General features: G+C 40.7%; 1 protein-coding gene across 1 annotated transcript in view; it reads right to left on the bottom strand.

The window, feature by feature from the left end:
• Positions 1–20,347, bottom strand: part of tprn (taperin) — a 35,022-nt gene extending 14,675 nt beyond the window's left edge. Inside the window, exon 1 of the mRNA XM_077586112.1 lies at positions 18,121–20,347. Within this exon, the coding sequence (XP_077442238.1) occupies positions 18,121–20,163 (2,043 nt within the window). The 5' untranslated portion in view covers positions 20,164–20,347. The remainder of the gene's footprint in view (positions 1–18,120) is intronic.
• Between the last annotated feature and the right edge of the window lie 64 nt (positions 20,348–20,411).

Below are 20,411 nucleotides of genomic sequence, written 5' to 3'. Positions count from 1 at the left end.
GTCAATGACAAAAGAAAAATATAACAGCTTCCGTTCCCGTTAGAGGCAGGTACTCAATACTTCCTTGAATGATACGGTGTTAAGCAGCTGATAATATGTGACTAGTGCTAACAGGACGGCCATAAAGATCTTGATGTAAATCGATAAGAGGCCGTGGCATGCGGTTTTGTTTGCCAAGCAATTGTATGGCGAAGGGTAAAGGTTCAGTCCAATTAGGGAACTTGAAAAATAACTTTTCACCAAATTACCAAAGGAAGTGTGAAGCCTTTTTTCCCCTCATTTTAAAAATAAAGTGAGCAATAGTGTGGTTGGTTATTCCAACCACAACATGATGGAAACTAAATTATCCTTCCATGTTTTTCCCATGGACCTTGAATATCGGAGAAAATGTGTAAAAGGAGTGAAAAAGTGGAATCGGACATTCGAAATGGAGGCTAACCAAGACCACAGTGCTTTGTAGTGAGCAATTCCAAAGTGGTAAGAATCATTTTTGAGCGTGATAAAATGTATTATTTTGTTTTCTACATATTTTAGGCTTTAAACAGCTTGCATTATTATCTCTATAAAAGGAGTAAAGCTTCCTCCAATCTCCTCCGAGTGAGGTTTACTTTACCCATTTTTCTTAGCAACGGGAGGGCAAACATAAGAGTTAACTAAATCAAAATAAGCAAAATATCACTATAATTGTCAAAATGGCTGAAATTATTGATGCAAATATCCTACTCTTTGTATAGATTATTAAGAGTGTTGCCTGGCAAGCAGGCTAACTTAACTTGAGATCATCACAGCTCCTTGCTAGCTAATGATCCATGCTAGTTAAAAAAATTTTTTTTTTTAACATGTTTTAGCTTACACGTCGCACATTTTCTATGGAACAGTTTTACATTTGCATAATATACAATAGTCAGATAACCTAAGAATTAAGTAAACATATGGCGCAGTTTTGAGTCTTTCAGTTTTTAGTAATGTCATAAGTGCCTCTTAGCTGTTTGTAAGTAAATTCATCTAATATTAGACCAATTATGTCCAATTCCTTTTATAGAAGTCAAACAACATTTCACCCCATTTTGACATCAAAATAATCCTCACAAATTAAATGACATTGATACAATGCTTTTCAATGAGTGGACAGCTTGTATTCACTGAGTGAGACCGCCATTTTCACTTGTGACGTAAGCTCGGAATTGTTCATAGACATCCAATGGCAAAAGTCTTGTAGTACTTGTGTATTTTGTTGATTTCATGAAACAATGTTGATTAAAATTGAAATGTGAATTCAAAGATAAGCAAAACGCTTCAATTTTAAACCTGGCCCATTATTAATAGTGAACCACCGCATATTGATAGTTGGTGTCCTGATTCGGACAGTGACTGTTTTCTCGCATCATCGGCGAACACACTGGCATCCTTTCTTTCTTAAGGGACTCTCAAGCTAACAGCCTATCTATGAATAAATCAGGCTCACTGCTGAGACCACTTCCTCTTTCACATTTTCCTTTTATCTTGCTCTGCTAGTGCTTCTCTCACAAGAGACAGCGTCATTTCTCATATGTTATATTGCACCTGCGAGACCACATTGGGGAAGTAAACAGTGATGTAATATTGCTGAGTGTTGTTGGGTATTTGAGCAACAAAATCTGCCTCAGGGAGGCAGAAGTGAGTTTCCCTGTCTTCAGTCTGTGGGGCGACAAATCAAACAGGGCCCAACTCTGAAGGACTCCTCATTCAGCACAGTGTGCTCAGTCAATGATCTGGGACATGGGCAGACTAACAACTCTCTCATTGTGCTGCTTTTGTTTCATATTTATCAAAGACTGGCTGCCTCAGAATGAGCATGAGTGGAAGGGGAAGTTAATGTGCCAGTACAGCGTCTTTCCTTTTTGAAGCCAGTTCAAGAATGGCACAAAATGCCTCATTCAATTTAATTCACACAAAAGAAGAATTGCCAACATAAAACTGAAGTTTCTGACGCTGTGGAAGTACCCTGAATGCACCATTTTGCTTGCGTAGCATTAGCAACCAACAAGTGTGTAGCGTGTTATTTTGCTTATTCTGTTGTCCCTAAGAGTCCTTTAAGCTGTTTAATTACACCCCAGTTGGAGTTAACTGTCAAACTAAACACACGACAATAAGAATTACATCCACTGAATTTTTAAATACAAAACATGCTTCGTTTTTAAAACATTGCTAACCTAGCGATAATGCTAAAAGCAAAGGGAGGATCCTATTCAAATGCGGGAGTGTTTTCCTATCAAATAACAAATATATACACACACAAATGCTATGGGCACACATACCCACAGGTAAGATAACTACGCAAAAGGCACAAATTATTCCCAATGTGTGAAAAATGAGTTATTTTAATAGAACTCAATCGCAAATTTCTTCTGTACTCACTTTAAGTGTGTATGTCATTGATGCATGGCACCACACTGCCCCCAAGAGTCCAAAACACAAAGGAACAGTCAGTATTTGTTCTTACTGTTTTTTCCTGCTATTATTTTAGTTTATTCTATTGTTATTGATTTATTTTGTCATGGTCATTTCAAGATATATTGAAATAATAATTTAATTAATTAAATATATATTTTTAAATAATTGGTAGATTAATCGGTAATTTTTTTCTGCCAAAAATCGGTATCAGCCTAAAAAAAAAAACTATAAATATGACAAAGACAATTCTAAAGCTGAAAGCACCAGCACCTTAAGCCTTGCAAATGAAATTTCACCAAAACTTTTAGAAAAAAAAATGGCTCTAAAATTGCACAAGGCAGGAGAGTTTGAACTGCCACCTCAAATGAGACGTCAAAGATGCAGTCTTGCTTAATTTGTGTTACTTTTTTTCCCTTCGACACTTTCTTTCATGATTAATGGACCGGTCTTGACAAGGGGCTTTGTGGCAAGAATAACATAAAAGAAAAAACAAACATCTGTAGTCACGTGAAGAAAGCGGACTCGTTCAAAACAGTAAGAACCAGCACTGCCAAAAATGTGGGTAGGTTCACCAGGCCAATGTTTCAGTTGATTTCAAACTTACTGTGAAAGCCAATAAAAACCTGATTTGCTAAAGGTTTGCACATGCAAAACATATTTGATTGCACTGGCAAACAGATGTGGATGCTGCTGATCTTTGGACAGAAGAGGGATTGGGACTGCCAAAATGTGCTAAATTGCTGTGCAGTTCATTTTGTGTGTTGCAGGAGGACAATATATGACTTAAGCCCGTATTCCACTGCGGGGCGAACGTTTGCGAGTGTTTGCGAAGATCGTGCATGCTGATTTCTCGTCAAGGCTCGTTCATGGTCGCTTTCAGATATTTTTACGTCCTTGAATATGTCAACATTTCCTTACAACAAGAAAAACAAAACTGTTGCCAAACGTTTAGCAAACGTCTGGGACCTTGAATGAACCCTGAGGAGAAATCAACATGCATGAGGAGATTTTGAATATGTCAGCGTGTGTTGACCATGTGTGCGACAATAACCATTAAAAATGTTGGCAAAAATGTAGCAAACGCTTAAGACCTTGAACGAACGCTGAGGAGAAATCAACATTTGCTACCTTCGCAAACGTTCACCCTCTCAGTGGGATACAGGCTTTATCAAACCTGAGACAAATTGCAGTGGCTAATTTAGCACCTATGTTTTCTTTTTGGGATATACTCAATTTCCAAAGGTGTGAATGTTAGTGTGAATAGTTTTATGTCTTTATGTGCCCTGCGACTGACTGGCGACCAGTCCCAGGTTGTCTACTGCCACTCTCCTTACTCTTATTTCTCTTTGACCCTAATGAGGTCAAATGCTATTAGTGCTGTCACTATCGAATATTTTTAGAATCGATTATTCAATTGATTAATCAACTAATTGGATCAATTTTAATTTTGCATTAGAGTGTATTACAAATATATTTTCTACCTGATTACTCTATTAACCAGTGATTGGTGTTATTTCATACTTAGTATACGTAGAGTGGATTGATGATGTACTACGTCAGTGGTCCCCAACCTTTTTTTCACCACGGACCGGTTCATACATGTCCACAACTTTGGCGGACTGGCAACCCAGTGGGTTTGGGTTGGGGGTGGGGGGGGGGGGGGGGTGTTTGGCTGTTCGTCAGCTGATTCATAAAAGGCTACGACAACAAACGCAAGTCCACTACCATAACAAGGGTAACAAAACGCGACTGAGATAATTAGCATCTTGACATGTGTCAAGAGTTTGTCGTAAACAGAGAGAATCTGGTCACTTTTCAAAATCAAATATTTTTAAGCCTCGGCTAATCAATTAACCGGAAGTACAGTACGTTTTTTTTCATTCTTTTAACTGTGCGGCCCGGTCCAAAGGTGCCCACGGCCCGGTACAGGTCCGCGGCCCGGTGGTTGGGGACCACTGTACTACGTGACCGGTTCAGTCATTGTTTTTCAAAGTAAAAAAAAACAAGCATATGTTTGCAAATGTCTTATTTTGATTAAACACAAAAAATAATCAGTCTTCTTTCATGAAGGACTACAGAAATCAGTGAACAATTACTGTTGATGTGCTGAAATCATAGGATTTGGACAATTTTGAATAAAAAAATGGCTCCAAACGATCACTTGATTATTAAAATAGTTGTCGATTAATTTGATAATCGATTACTTGTCGATTAATCAAAATGCTATAGAAAGTTAATGTTTGAGTTCTGCCAAACATTATGTGCCTTATTTCTGTTGCTGGCATTGCTTATGAGCCTAATAAGGTCAACAATAAAAAAATGACAGGGAGCTCAAATCAAATGCGTGCTTTCATAAGTCTGCCTTATCGATTGGCAAAGCGTAAGCTTTGCAGGGATTTTTATTTCCAGGCCAACCAGTGTTGCATGTCCTAAATTAATGAAAGGTGTTTCCAAATGAATACATGTGCACGCACACACGCACAGTACACACAATGAAACACACACACTGGCTCGGATTCCTTGCTAATCGGGTTGAACTGCAGAGTTAGAATCTGTAACACTAAAGCAGCTCTAGTTGACAACCGGCTATTGTATTGTATTTATATGATTTCCATCTGACTGGGTGTGTACTGTGTTCAAAACCAGACTCAAAATGACGGAAGGGGTGGAATGTTGTCTTTACTGTGCACACATTAAAAAGTATTATGGATGTTTAAAAAACATGTCTTGCTATTGCGGGCACATGGAGGTGTATGGCGGCTTAGAGGAGATGGGCCCATCAATGTGATTAGAGCTAATCTCCTGCCTGCTAGATAATATTAGACCATCTGAGGAGTTTAACTGCAGCTGCATTAGTGCCGGAGGTGAACAATAGTAAAGCATGCATGTGCTCATACAAAACGTGCTGCAATATCTATCTGGATTATGTGAATCGAGAGGAACGTGGTTATGCTTGAATAGAATGAAACTCATCTTCGTTCCCGTTATCATTAGCTGATGTTGCATCAAAGTGATCAGGCCTGTAAGCAAATTATTTCTGAGTAGAGGTATGAACCCAACTATTAATAAGACACCATGGCAATGTGGCTATACATGGCCTCCTAGTCCATATACTGTAATTAGGATAACCTCTCTTGCCATTCAGAAGTCCGCATGCACAAGAGTAGTGGTGTACAAACCAAGGCCCGTGAGCCATTAGTGGCCCGCCATCCATTTTTAAGCGGCCTGTGGCATATATTAAAATGACATCTGTTACCAATATATTTTTTTGATAGAGCAAAGAGCTTTTTTTTAACAATGCAAAGACACAAATTAACTATTTACAACTAACATTCAAATAACAAAAGAGCACTTTCAAACAACCACTGCTGTTTTAGGCCCCAGGATTGAACCCTGTGGAACACCATGCGTGCTATTATGCATGTGAATTCATATTACGCATATTCATCCAACCAAATTCTTTTTTTGGCTTGACATGTACGAAAGGATTTACAATAACAAAGAAATTACATGACACGATGTACCATCACAACAGACACAAGTCGAATACTGAGTGCACCAAATTCCCTGCAGCAAAGATAGGCCAAGCAATGCAGTGTGATCACATGCAACAAATGATGCATATCATCACAAATCCTTTAAGACAGGTGTGTGTCTTGACCTCCAGAGCAGAAAGATTTCAAAACGCGCCCCGTACGAGTCCGTCTGGACACCATATGCAGGATACGCCTCCAGTGATGACGTAATGGTCGCAGCTCGATGACGACGCATTGTCAGCAGAACAGCGAACCGTCAACAACAATGGCGGATAGCCGTGTCTCAGTCGTTTTGCGCAACCTCTCTAGCCTCTTTATGCTTTTGCAGCAAAATATTTTGCTTCTTTATTTTGTAGGTGGTTGTTCGTCTCTGTGTGCCTTGGATTGGCTGGCAACCAGTTCAGGGTGTACCCCGCCCATTGCCCGAAGCCAGCTGGGATAGGCTCCAGCACCCCCGCAACCCTTGTGAGGACAAGCGGTTAAGAAAATGGATTCCTTTAAAGTGGTGTTGTATTTGACTCACCCTCCATTGTCACTTCTCCTGTGTTTGTCTTTTTCATGTTGTTTCGATACATGCAAAGCCATGTTTGTTCTGTAGATTGCAATAAAGTTAGGGGGGAAAAAAAGTGTTTGTCTTCTTCTACGCTTTCCGTCAACTCCCTGTGGCTGCGCTACAGCGCCACTCCAGACTCGGCATATACATTACAGCCGTTAAACGTCCTCAGCGTCTTCTTTTGGACACACGCAAGTCTTGAAATGCTTCTGTGTGTACGAGATTTGTTTGAGGAACGAAGCCGCCAACACTGATTTTTAGAAGTGTGGAAGCTCACTCGGCCGTGTAGAAGTCTGATGTTTATAGATCTGGCATTCAACTGAGTCAGTGAACATCTGTGTTTACACTATCAAGTCTCAAGATAGTGTGAGTAGATGCTCTTGTAGTATTCTCTGTGGAGATGTGTGTGAACACGTGTGTGAGTGTTTATCTGGATTGGATTAGCGGCTTTATATAATGGTGAAGGATAGGAGTGATGATTGTGTATTTACTCTCAAATTAATGTGCTTCTGACGACTCAAGCCTTCAACCAAAAATGTTGAACTGTACGTTTACTTTACAAATATAATGGCTTCTACTTTTCACTTATGTTTTGCTTTTCCACCTACAAGGCACTCAAAGCGCTTCAAACTGACTTCTCATTCATCTCCTGATGACGCAGAATCAGGAGCAACTGTGGGGGTTCAGTATCTTAATTCAAGGACACCTCGACATGTCTCAGGGTGTAGAGATGGTCGTTCAGTAACCAGAAGGTTGGCTGTTCGAACCCGCTCTCCTCAAGTCATGTGTTGTTGTGTCCTTGGGCAAGACACTTCACACAAATTGCCTCCAGTGCTACTCACACTGGTGTATGAAGGGTGCGAATGTTTGGTGGTGGTTGGATGCGCCGTAGGCGCACAATGGCAGCCACGCTTCCGTCAGCCTGCCCCAGGGCAACTGTGGCTACTAGAGTAGTTAACTGCCACCAGAGTGTAATAATGTATTCATTCCATTGTAAAGCGTCTTTGAGTGTCTAGAAAAGCACTATATATAAAGCATTATTATTATTATCGAACAAACAGCTCTGGGTTTATCTATTTACCACTGAGCCATGTCACCTCTCTTATAAATGCAGTTTACATTAAAAAAATAATCGTGTTCACGTGCAGTCATACTCCAAAACCACTGAACTAAAGCCAGTAGTCAGGTTTCCATCCAATTGTTTCAAAATTTTTAAGCAAATTTACTGAAAATGCGCAAACCGGGACATGCGACTTATGCCTGTTTCCATCTGTTTTTCTTTTGCGAATATTGAGAGGGGACTCTATATACACCATAGAGATGTGATTCACCAGCAATTTAAAAGAAGAAGAAGAAGAAGATGACCAGGAAGCAATTGCGCCGTGCGATGACGTTGTATGAGTTTGCTTTTATAGTTCTTGATAAACCGTACACTCAAAAAACAGTTGGGTCAAAAATGGACCGATCCTCTACTTGGGTCAATTTCACCCAATTTTGAGTCACCAAATGGGTCTTTTAGTGTAAAACAACTCATAAATATTGGTCAGATCCTTTACTTGGGTCAAAAAACACAACCCAGAAAGTTGGGTCAAATTGACCCATAAACTGGATCGATCCACTTTTGACCCATAATTGGGTTACTTTTGACACAACTGTTGAGTGTAGCATTTCTTTGCTGTTTTTCATCTAAAATAGCATTAATATTTGCTTCTTTAATTAATTCATCCGCCCAAACATACCTTACTTTATCGTCTGACATTGCTTTTTGACACAAACGTACGTGCGACGTGTATCCAGTTTCCATTGTAAACATTTTACTTTTTTCGATATGCTTTAAAATCCACCCCCTCGAAGCGTAAAACCTTTGTTGCAAATTTTGGGCTCTTTCTTTTCTAGCGTTTACATTCAGTTTTATTTTCGTATTTCTTGAAAATTCGGAAAAAATAATAATAATAATAATAATAATAAAAATAACTACTGATACATTTGCCAATATCTTTAACTGACCTCATCTTTGCACAAGGCCTTATTGCGCAAACACCAAGCAGCATTACGTGGCTAACTTGGGGCCACAGAGACAATGAACATTAAACTCACGATAATGAACATAACAACCAATTCAAGCATCTTCTGACAATTCAGTTCTATGAGAATCTTCATCACGTCAAATTGCCACTCATGCCAGTTTATTGTTTCATTGCAATGTCAACGTTGACGTAATGGTGGCTGTGAGTCAGACAGAGAGAGTGCGCGCCTTTATCCAGGAAAGCTAATGACAGGATAGAATGGCCACAGCCTGTGTTGTCGTGGCGACAGGCGCCATGGTTATATGACAAGGGGGAAATGGGAGAGTGGGGAAGGAGGCAGACCCTCAGGAGGAAGATAAACAGCAAAATAGGTTCAATCATCATGACAACAATGTTTAACAACATCAACGCTTCGCATAAAAATAAATAAACACAGAAATTCTGATTTAGATATAGCTCATAATTCCCATGGGCTCATTTGGGCATATTTGCCTTTGCAATCGACTAACATAGGCCAGATAGATATCAGAAGCGAGAGGTGAAAAGCACAATTTGAAATTCGAATAATCAATTGGGTGATTGATACAGAATACGTATGAGTTGAAAAAAGGGTGTGTTCACCGCTTGCACCTTCTGACACTCACCCAGTTTGTTTTTTGAAATAACTCCCAAAAAGCCCCATTTGTTATTGTCCTGGGCTTTTCATCTCTTCATCTTCTCACTTGAGCACAAACAGTAGGACACACACACACAAACGCATTCACGAGCGCCCTGAATTAAACATGCCTATGACAGAGGGGCTTTGCTGGTTGAATTCTAATTACACCAACATTGCCGGGTTGTGCCCTAGGACTGTGTAGGGAAACAAACCTGTGTGTGTCTTCTTGTGGAGACTGCACAGAATTATTGTTGTGTACACATGTGCAGCCAAGAAGAAGTGACAAGAGAATTTACTATGTAAACTGTTTGCACAAACTACGAGATCAACAACAAAAAGCACTTTCTATGGAGAGCTGATTAGCCTGCAGGTATTGTCATTCAAATGAAGTCAAGTCTAGTCAACAACAAACCTAGCCTGGAAATCCAGACTCACTCGCGGCTTTGCCGGAGAGTCAACCGTCCTATCAGTCGCATTTCTGAGGCGGGGCAAACCTGAGCTAACAGACAGTGGAATGAACCAATGAGCGAAGAGCGCAGTGACGTCCGAGTAAAAATCCAACATCCAGCCGAAGAGAGACAGTAGTGAATGACTTGAAGAGGGAAGAGTGACGTTGATCACGAAGACGACGTCACGCAAATAGACAAATTTGATTGGCCGGCCTGTTTTCGGCCGGAGCCAAATCGCTGTCTATAGACGCCTGTCCAGACCCACTTTCTTGAAAGAGAAAGTGGGTGTGGCTTGCCAGGCTACAAGAAACCCATGCTACTTCAATTTCCTGAGAATCTTGGTGGTTATACACAAATGCTAAAGTGCAACCTAAAAGGTTTCCAGGAGCTCAGTGCAGGGTGAAAGGGAGGCTAAAAACATCTCTTGTGTATTATAATTATGTTTTCACCACAACTGCAGACATAATCTATACCACTTATTGTGTGTCGAGACCTCAGGCGAGACCTCATCCCAGCTAACATGGGTGGGCAGGGGTGGGGGTGGGGAACGGACAGGAGTCAATGAGGAAAGTGAAAGCGGAGCTTGGAAACTTAAACACGGAAATGTGACGCGCATGACGGTGAACCGACGGGATGACTCAATTAATCGATGGAATAACTTGATAGGTTAATCGATTACAAAAATATTTTGTTTTTGACAGCTCTAAAAGTAAGTGTTTAATTTTGCTCGATAGCTAGTTGTGCTGGGCTAGACTTGCTCAACTTGGCATTGAAATTCATGTAGTTACACTGACTCCCATCACTCAATTCAACTCATAGAGCACTTTAAAACAACCACCGTTTTTTTCTGAAGATGGAACGCAGGGGTGAACAGATACTAAGAAAACAGCAGAGATCCAGAATCGAACCCTGTGGAACACCATATGTTCCATTATACATGTGAATTCATATGATACATATTTGTCTGACCACTTTCGTTATTTGCTCGAAAGTTAGTATGAAGGGAAAACTGGTAGTCGTGTGATCACCTGAAGCCAATGATGGCCAAGTCGAGTGCATGTCTTGACCTCCGCTGGGCCCCTAAAACTGATTTGCTGAATTCCTGAAGTTAGATTGAACCCAGGTTAAGAACCACTGTTTTAAAATATCTAATGTTTAAATTAATTATGCTAATATTTAGCAGTATACAATCATCAAAATAGTTCATTCTGAACTGAAGGAACTGACATCACAGTTCTATTAAAATCTGAGTTGTTTTATTTTTAAACTTTCCTATTTGGTTAGCATTCTGATGGCTTAATTGTGGGAAATCCAAAGGCAGAAACAGAATCTATACAAACAAAGTTGGCATAAAGGCCATCTCAATATTAGTCAGAAGGCAAACTAGCAAGTTTCTCACGAGTGGCAATTTATTTTTTGTCTGCAGCAGCTATATCACTGCAAAAAAGTAAACATTAAGACAATAAATCAGGGGTGTTAAACATAAGGCCCGCAGGCCGGATTAGGCCTGCAAAGGGATTTAATTCGGGCCCGCGAGATGATTTTGTAGAGTAAAAAAAAAAAGTAATCAGACCAATTAATCAGATGGCCACAATCAAAACATATAAATTCGGAATTTCATAAGCAATCCTCAGATGAGCAATGCAATTTGTACATGGAATTGCCCTGGATGTCATTATTTTACACGCCACCTAAAGTTACGGTTTGTTCAAAATAATAATAATAATGAAATCATAGGCCAACATAAACGTGTTAAATACGACACAAACTCAATTACTGGTAACATAAACATATATGACAAGGATTAATGTCCTTATAACTTCAATTTATAACTGTGCCGCACAATGCATTCTGGGGACAATATATATGCACATCAAGTAGCTACAACACGTCCGGAACTCATAAAGGCAAAGTGTGGCTGCGTTCTATTTACATTCATGTTATTTTATGGAACAATATAATTAGAGTTGAGCCCCATAATGTTAGGTCTGGCTCACAAATAGCGAAATTCTGCGTATAATTGACGGCAATTGTTTTTAAGTTATATATGATTTTACCGATCTAGCCCGCTTGGTAATATATTTTCCTCCATGTGGCTCTTGAGCTAATATGAGTTTAACACCCCTGCAATAAATTATATCCCTGTTAATAGACAATTGTAGCTCTGGATGCTGAAAAGCTTCTGCGCCTGAGATGAAGATATGTAAATGGAAAGGCTAGGAATCCCTCCTGTTTGGCAATGCTGTACAAATGATGATGCTGTGGCAGCATCATGCCAGTGTTGACAAATCATGTCAATACTTTATGGCGGCATAATGGTGGAGGCACTTAACTGCCTCGGGTTAAAGAGGCTATGCTACGATGCAAAATAAATGCTGATGTTATGCTCAATATGCTGTGAATATATTGTTCTCTGGACACCAGTTGCAAGGGTCAGATACTGTAAAATAAAAATATTGATTTAAAATTGACAATGTACAATATGACATTTTTTTGCTTAATACAAACTCAAGAGTCATAAAACAAGAAAAAAGTAGCCCACAGTTGGTGTCAATATAGATTAACATTGTACACTACAATTAAACAACATTTACTGTAGCTTCATAATGAAACCCACATAAGCACTATTGGTGATTTTTTATTATTATTTTTTTTTTATCCATGAAGAGAATTTGATATAATTAGAGGGGTGGGGTGCAATGTTTCAGGAAGTGTATGGGAGGAGAGATGGGGAATGTCTGTTGAGTGGTAAATAATTAAACACAATGGACTTTCACACCTGTAGCCCTGACGCACAACGCAAGTGCATCAGCGTGCCCTTTTGTTAGCCTTCCTGTGTTACATGGGATTTTAAACAATTAGGCTGATTTCTATTTTTAACCTAGTGTAGACATGCCATTTAAGTTCAACTAAAATAACACACACTCACAGACACAAACAATGAATTCTACAAACACAGGCTAAAGCCAGAGATACCATGCTAGAAGCAATAAGTCAATGTAAGGAATGACTCACTCGTACAGCGTTCCTTTCAGTTGTCGGTGAACAACGCCCATCTTTGGACTGACTTCTTTTTAATCTGTACTACACACCTGTAAAAGTCTGACTCGAGCACACGTGCACATATTTCAGTATCTCTTGCTTTAATGTATCGTTATCATTATCATCATCATGGATCAATTGACTGGTGCTGTGGCTGAGGTGGCATAATATAATTTGAAGTTTTTTTTTGTTGTACAGTTTTGTGGATTCTTTGAAACAAGCCTGAACACACTAGTCTGTACCAAATTACTTGTACTTGTTTGTCAATTTGCTATGTTTGTACGGTTGTTTTATTATATATTTACTATGTTGTTTTATGTGACATGAACTAGGGTTGAAAAGCACACCTGAGCTATCACAATGACAGTAAATTCATTCATCTATGGGGGTCTTTAAGATGTCCAATAATATCCTATATTATGCGTTTTTTTTACCAGTTTAGAGGACATTAGGAGTAGATACAAAAATAAATTCTCCTCCTAGCCAGTGAGGGGCACTTTGCAAGCGATTTGCATTGTACGGACGGAAACCCCACTCGACCACACAACAACAAAATGATGACAAAAGCAAGCAGCAGCCTGAAGCAAGCATCTTCTAGTTTTAAATCTGATGTTTGGAGTCATTTTGGATTTCCCTGTAAATGTGCCTGCAAACTGCCACCTGTCCACACACAGAAGCTCACGTCGTCTCTTGCCTTGTGTACGAGGACCTTGACCGGTCAGTGTCATATAAACCCAGCGGTTTAAGAAGATGGTACAGAACAAACATATGCACATAGCCAGATACGACACTCCTTTTAAACTGCATGCCTATGTCAACATTAAACTAAGAGGGACAAAGTGGCAGCGTATTTCATCTCTGTGGGTGGAAAGGAAACTGAAAACAAAAGATGCCAGCACAATGAGGCACAATTCCATACAATTACAACAAAGGTATTGGGAATAACATCTCAAAGATAAAAAAAGAAAAGAAAAAGTATATATACAGTATATATTATCATTTATAATTTAAATATTATTTTATGTATAGACATTGTCATTTTTTTCTGTAATATGTACTCTATATGCACAAATACAAATAAGTTATGTACAAATTTTTATTTACAAATGTATGGCAAAAAAAAAAAAAGAGCACAAATAAAAAAACAATGTGACGCAAAACCATTTATGTTTACCTGGCAAGATTTAATATTTGAAAATTGTCAACATTTACTGAGTCATTTCTACTTCTTAGTCAATATCAAATCAAAATGAAAAGAATTTGAATCAAATTGAATCATGAGGTTCTTTAACAACACCCAGCCTGGGTGGAATTACAGGTTTAGCTTTACAACTTCATGTACAGCATTTTATTTAGTGTGAAGCTAACGTAAATGATCATTTACTGTGATAGGGTATGGTCTTTATCCAGCTTTCCTGGAAAATTAAATCTTCATTTCACTGTAAAATACAATTCTCCATATAAATACTCAACAACACTAGAATTAAACCAAGGCTGTGCAACATTATTGCATTCTTCTTACTCATTACTTTGTCCTGGCAAACATGACCGTCTCTTCATTCCCGCAATGACCAGCCTACAAAAGCAAAACATTAAAACCAAACCACTCCACCCGGTCTATCACTCCCACATGCATCTCAACATCATTTAACCACAAGAGGAAAAAATTGTGGAAACGCCATCCAATCAATAATACGTAGCTGGAAAGTAACTGAATCCTGTCCTATAAATTTCATTAGAAAGCCCAAGTTAATTTTATGCAAACGCAAGCATGTCGTTGTTCAAGGAGCTGCACTTGACCTACATAGCTTCTCTTCCCAATAAAAAGAAGATCACAGGAAGCTTGAAGCCAGGGGACAGGCCTTATTAACTACTACTGTAAAGAGAAGAACGAAAGCAGGGTGGTGCTCGTGGAGGGATAAAAAAGCAAGACATTGTGAGCTGGGCCAGCATTCCACACAGACTGCTTTATTTGGTTAAGATCAGCGTGTACAGCAGGACTGGATACAATATGTGGACGGATATAATTTCTGGAAAATGTACACGAAAAGCTTATGTTCTACTTTGGTGAAGCCCATAATGTGTGGAACATTCTCTTTAAGCCTCATAAAAAAAAAAAGGTTGGTTTTACTGGAAAAACACAACCCAACCCAGAGACCTCAGCTGAGGCAATGTTCAGAGGCTGCTTTAACGCAAAGGCTGTGATGAACAAAAATTCCACACAAATTATACTGGTCAAAGGGAGCCTTGATGCTTTTGTAATTGCTTGTGCAGTCCAAGACAGGACAAGAGAGCCAACAGAAAGAGAACGTGACAATGACAGCAGTGATGATGTCTAAATATTGGTTTGGCTTAATCTTAATCCTAATAATGTGGCCAAAATGCTTCCATATGCATAAATACAAAATGTGTCTTTAAAAAAAACAACAGCATTACAGCACAATCCCATGAATCGCAAGTGCACTCAGTAGAGCAAAGAGCAAAGGCTGAACACCTGATACAAGCTAAGTTAATGGAGATAAAATCCTCAGCCTCTCATCACTACGTTTTATGGAAATATATTATAGGTACAGTGTTTATTATTTAATGCCATCTAGTAGTGGTGAACTAATATAATGCAACAATATTTAAGCATGCGCACTACGGTGCCACATTAGTGCCATTAATATTACTACCAATTATTATTTGGAGTGAGCCAACAAGCGAGCAACCCGGCAAGTAGGAGCTAGCTCGAGTGGCAAGCAAAAGTAGCTGGCAAGAACTAGCCGGGGTGGCTAACAAGAGCGGCTAGCAGGAGAAGCTAGCAAAAGCTAGAGAGAGCAAAGCAGAGGGAGACAAGCTATGGGAGCCCGAATGACTCAGGGACTCAGCGACGACCACCTGCAGGCCCCATCTGTGGAAGGTAAGCGGAGTTTGACCCATTGGGTCCGACACGAGCTGCAACTACCACCAGAGGCTAACTACGTTTGTGAAGTTCTTCTCCTTCGGGTATCTGTAGCAGAAAGATGGTGGCAAAACATGTACGTTGATGTGATAGAACATTACATAATGTTAAAATGTATATTGGGTGTTTAAAATGAAGGAATTATTAGTCATCAGTACATGGCACTAAATAATACACACTGTCCCTTTAAATTTGCCATAACTCAAAATGATAACCTCACAGACAATTTGAAGTGAACAATGAGGTTGGAAAAAAAGATGGATCATATTGGATTTGAGCACAAGCTTTCCATTTGTTCCAATTAAACAGATACAAAAACAAGTGGGCGGGATGCGTTTACTGTAATTCCTCGCTCGTAAAGAGGCTGCCATTGGAAAGCAGAGGATTACAGCATGCCGGGTCAAGGAAACGCTAAAGCGGGTCAGCGTCTGAGAGGCTGAGACAACCCGCCTTGCTCTATTTGCAGACAAACCGATTAGTAAAGTGATGCAACTGTAGTAAATACATAGAAAACTGTATATTTGCTGTGCTTTGAGGAAAAAAAACAGCCATTAGATGATAGAGAGACTCGGGGTCACGTCTAAACTTAAACTTATATTGCCATGGTTACAGCTTCCTTCCTCACCATGCAACATTGAGCTCAACTACAGACATGAGTGACATAGAACGATGCTAAAAATTATCTTCGGCGTGCCGGCTGATCGAGTGATGCAACTGTCTGATAATCGTAAACTCCCGTAACAACTCATTAATATCAATTAAATGTCTTCCAGACATAATTTCTAAACACTTACTACTAGCAAGCTTCTCACCAGACAAGAAGCAGACGTTGCTATCATCTAATTATGATACATTATATGACATGAATACCTGAGCTTCAAATCTAAAAAACAACTCCACGGCTTCTGCCTGAATGCTTCCTGAAAGAAGAACGGTGTTTAATGAGATTGCGCAGCCAGCTTTTGCTTTTCAGGGCCTTATGCCAAAAAAAGTGCTATGTGTGACTTAGGACACACCTTTCTACACTCTGCGGCAAAAGGCAAGTCAAGTGTGGGAAGTGAAGATTTGAAATTGTCGGCACAACCCTGAGCAACCAGAGGATGGGTTGCACAGGGATGAAGGAAATGCAACAAGAGTCTTTCCTGTGTGGCACCCTTCTTTAAATCAGATGAAAGTTTAATGCCCCAATATGAGAAGAAGAATACTGTACAGTATATTCAACATTGTTTATTAGCTATTCCAGCTGCATATAAATACTGTTTGTATTAGGGCTACACAATTAATCGAACTAAAAAACAACATTGGGATGTAATAGAATGCAATTTTTGAAATGGCAAAGGCTGCACTTTGGATATACTGTATATATATATATATATAAACAGTTTCATTTTGGTTGGTCGTGCTTGTTTTTGTTAGGGATGTTCAATACCACTTTTTTTCCCAGACCAATACAAGTATGAGTATTCAACTCTTGAGTAGTCACTGATACCAAGTACTAAATACTAGGGCTGAGCAATCAATCAAATTAATTGGATTTATTGTTATTTTAAAAATGTAATAGTTGAAAATTTGCTAATTCGCGAAATCGAGTTTTGTGTTCTGGATTATTAAAAGATGTTGTTCTTATGGTCTGGTACATCCAAAGGTTATTGTGAGTTGTAATTTTGCACAAGTGACAGAATGCTGGATGGGTGGTGTACAAGACATGTTTACAATAGCTACCAACTACCTAATTGTGGCATTTAAGCACAAACTATGAATGTTAAATTTAAGATAAAACTGATTTTCAATCAGTATACGTTATTGTTGTCTGAACATTTTGCACAGGAATTATTTTGAAAAAATGAAAACTTCAAATAAATGTTTGTTAAATTTATTTGATTAACAATGATTAAAATCGTAATCGCCCAGCCCTACCAAACACAATTAGTACATTTGATACATAATAATAATAAAATACACAATGATAATTATAGCTCTATATCCCAATATAGCATATTTCCTTAAAATTACATGAATTTATTGGCAATTTTACTTTCTTCTCATTTCTAGTTCCTGATCATTAAACAGTGACAAGAAGGTGGCCGTTCATGATACCGGTACCTTCAAATAAGAAAAGGTATCGTCCCAATACCGATGCCTGGTATCGGTACACACACATCCCTATTTTTTTTTCCTCAATATAATTATGTAAATTTTATATTTATGTCGTGTCTTCATTTGCTTAAGAAGTGCAGTCCACAAGTTTACATTATGTTTTATAAAACATGAAATGTTTTAGTGAAAGCCACATATGTGTTTGAATTAGAACCTTGCAAAAGAGGACCTTAAAAAAACAATTGCATATTAAATCGCAATTCCATAATTTTTCAAAATTGTTCAGCACTAGTTTGTATTTCAGGTAGTAGTCATGAGATAAAACAAGTATAGTAATTTGTTCTTACGTGTTGTGCTTATATAATGTTTATGTTCTCATACCTTCTTGCCCAGGGTGCCCGTCTTGGAGAGGCAGGACTTTCCGAGGGAAAGGTACCCGCCAACGACCTCAATCTCCTCCACAGCAGGGTAACGTTTCTTGAGCAGGGTGCCCAGCTGAGTGTACGGGGCCTGAGGGGGCGTGGACCCAGGTGATGCGTCACTTGAGGGATCCTGCTGGGGTTCGGGCGAACTGGGTTTCACCTCAGCCTCTACCCGACGTTTAGGCACCACCGTAAAAGTGTTCCCCTTCCTTCTCGGCACCGTGGGGCTGTGTGCAGGGGCGCGATGCGGGGGTCCCACGTCAATGTCATCTATGTTTGTGACAGGGAGATATTCTATAGGAGTGGCTACAATTGGGGATGGGGGTGAAGGGTCTGGTGAGAGGGAACGTGGGGAAGAAGTGGGTGATGATGGGATAGCTGGAGAAGTGGGAGGTGAAGTCAGGACAGGTGGAGAAAGGGTGGTAAGAGATGGTGACAGATTCTGAGAGGGCGTAAGAGATGTGGCAACAGGAGGAAATAAATGGGGCTTTTCCTCTGTTTTTTTTGCATCCTTCAGTCTTTGGAGCATTATAGCAGGTGCAGATATGTGAGAAGATGACACTCCTGACACAGGCTGCTCTGCCACTTTGTGAGAAGGGGACGTTTTAGCTGGACTGGGTGGTGCCGCGGGGCCACTTTCAATTGAGGCTGCGAGATGTCGCTTGGGAATCACCATAAAGGAGTATTTGGACTGTATGCGCAGATTTGCCAGGGCCCGAGCCTGAATATCTCCGTCAGGTATTTGAGAGAGGTCTGGTTTAGGGGATGGACGGATCTCAAAGTCAGGTGATGTGTGCAGCACCTTAGATGAGAGGGTGTACTGGTTCTGCGTTGATGGCACCTTAGAGTTGAGGGTGACCTCAGGGCTCACCTCGCGGGCCCTGTCTGGTTCATCCCTCGGCGCGACTGTCGTTCCGCGGTCGCCACTTTCTTCAAGACGCTGGCGAAAGGATGACACTGGTTTAGAGGATTCAACGTTGTGCTGGGGGCTGCCCGTTTCAAGTACGGGTGAATGTGGTTTTGGTTTGGGAGAACTCTGAAGGACAGACTGTGAGGCCTGCCTGCTGCTCAGGCTTTTGACCCAGTCTGTTCTGGGCTTTGGCGTCAGGTCCAGCTGTGGCTTGGACCAGGTTCTCTTCCTTCTGCCCACACTTCCATCCAGGTCCAGCAGGTTTTCTGTGCTGTGAGACTTTTTCTGTAGCTTTCCATAGTTGCAATCAAATTTCTGCAGAATTCGGCTCACCATCCCTTGACCCTCACCTGCCTCATATGATGGGTCTCTGTGGTTCGGGCGACCTAGGGTGCTCAAGTTCTCCTCACTCTTGCTCAACGTGGTGTCATAAATGACCACTTCCTTGGCTCTTATCTCAGTTACAGCATTCCCTCTCTTGTCCAAGAGATCATTCACAGAGCTATAACCGTTTTGCTGCCAAGTAGGACTTCTTACTTCTTCGCCGTCATGAACGTAATTAGGATCCGACTCGATTATGAGAATATTCTCTGCTCTAATAGTCCGTATACCAGGAACGTTGCCATAAAGCTCCAAAATATGCTGGATCGGACGAGCGGCGTTTTCCCGGTCCTGTCGCCTCCGTCGTTCCTTCTCCAGTTTGATGAATGGGTTCTCCTCCAAAGGGCCCAGACTCTCCTGGAGCACCAAGCTCTCCTGTCCGTCAACTTGACTTCTAGCCGTCCCCTGCGCGTCCACCGGTCTTGCTTCTTTGTTGTTGGCGAAGTGCTGACTGGCCGCCGTGATGTTATAGTTCCGCCCGGTGTGCGCGTCGTCTCGGTTAGGTACGCCACCGCTGCCCCCGTTAATCGTTTGCTCCCCGTTACTGCGTTTTGGACTCCCACCTGCGCCATTCTCCGTGGTAGCGACGCCTCCAGTCCCCCCGCTCTTCGCCTTCCTCCTCTCCAAGATCTCTCGCTTCCAGGCCGGCATCCTGGGGCTCTCTTGCCCGGTCTCCTTGCGGGCGTACCTTACCTCTCCTCCACTAGACATTGCGGGGGTGAAAGGGGTGTCGAGGAGAGAGGCAGGATTCAATGCGGGCTTGCCGCGGCCCGATCCGGCTACGTAACCTGCGTCCGACTGTACCTGCAGTATCGTTCACAGTGCAGTCCCACACATCTCTCTCCACCCTCTTTTTCTTTTCTCTAATCTCACCGTTTCCGTAGTTTCGCTCGGTTTCCACAGCCCGTGAACGCCGCCCCGCCTCTCCGCAGCAGCGTATAGGTTCCTATTCTCTTCCT

The sequence above is a fragment of the Vanacampus margaritifer genome, chromosome 14 (assembly GCF_051991255.1).
Source record: "Vanacampus margaritifer isolate UIUO_Vmar chromosome 14, RoL_Vmar_1.0, whole genome shotgun sequence".
In the NCBI taxonomy this organism is placed as follows: domain Eukaryota; kingdom Metazoa; phylum Chordata; class Actinopteri; order Syngnathiformes; family Syngnathidae; genus Vanacampus; species Vanacampus margaritifer.
The sequence above is the reverse complement of the archived record's forward strand: the minus strand, read 5'-3'. Positions and strand labels throughout refer to the sequence as shown.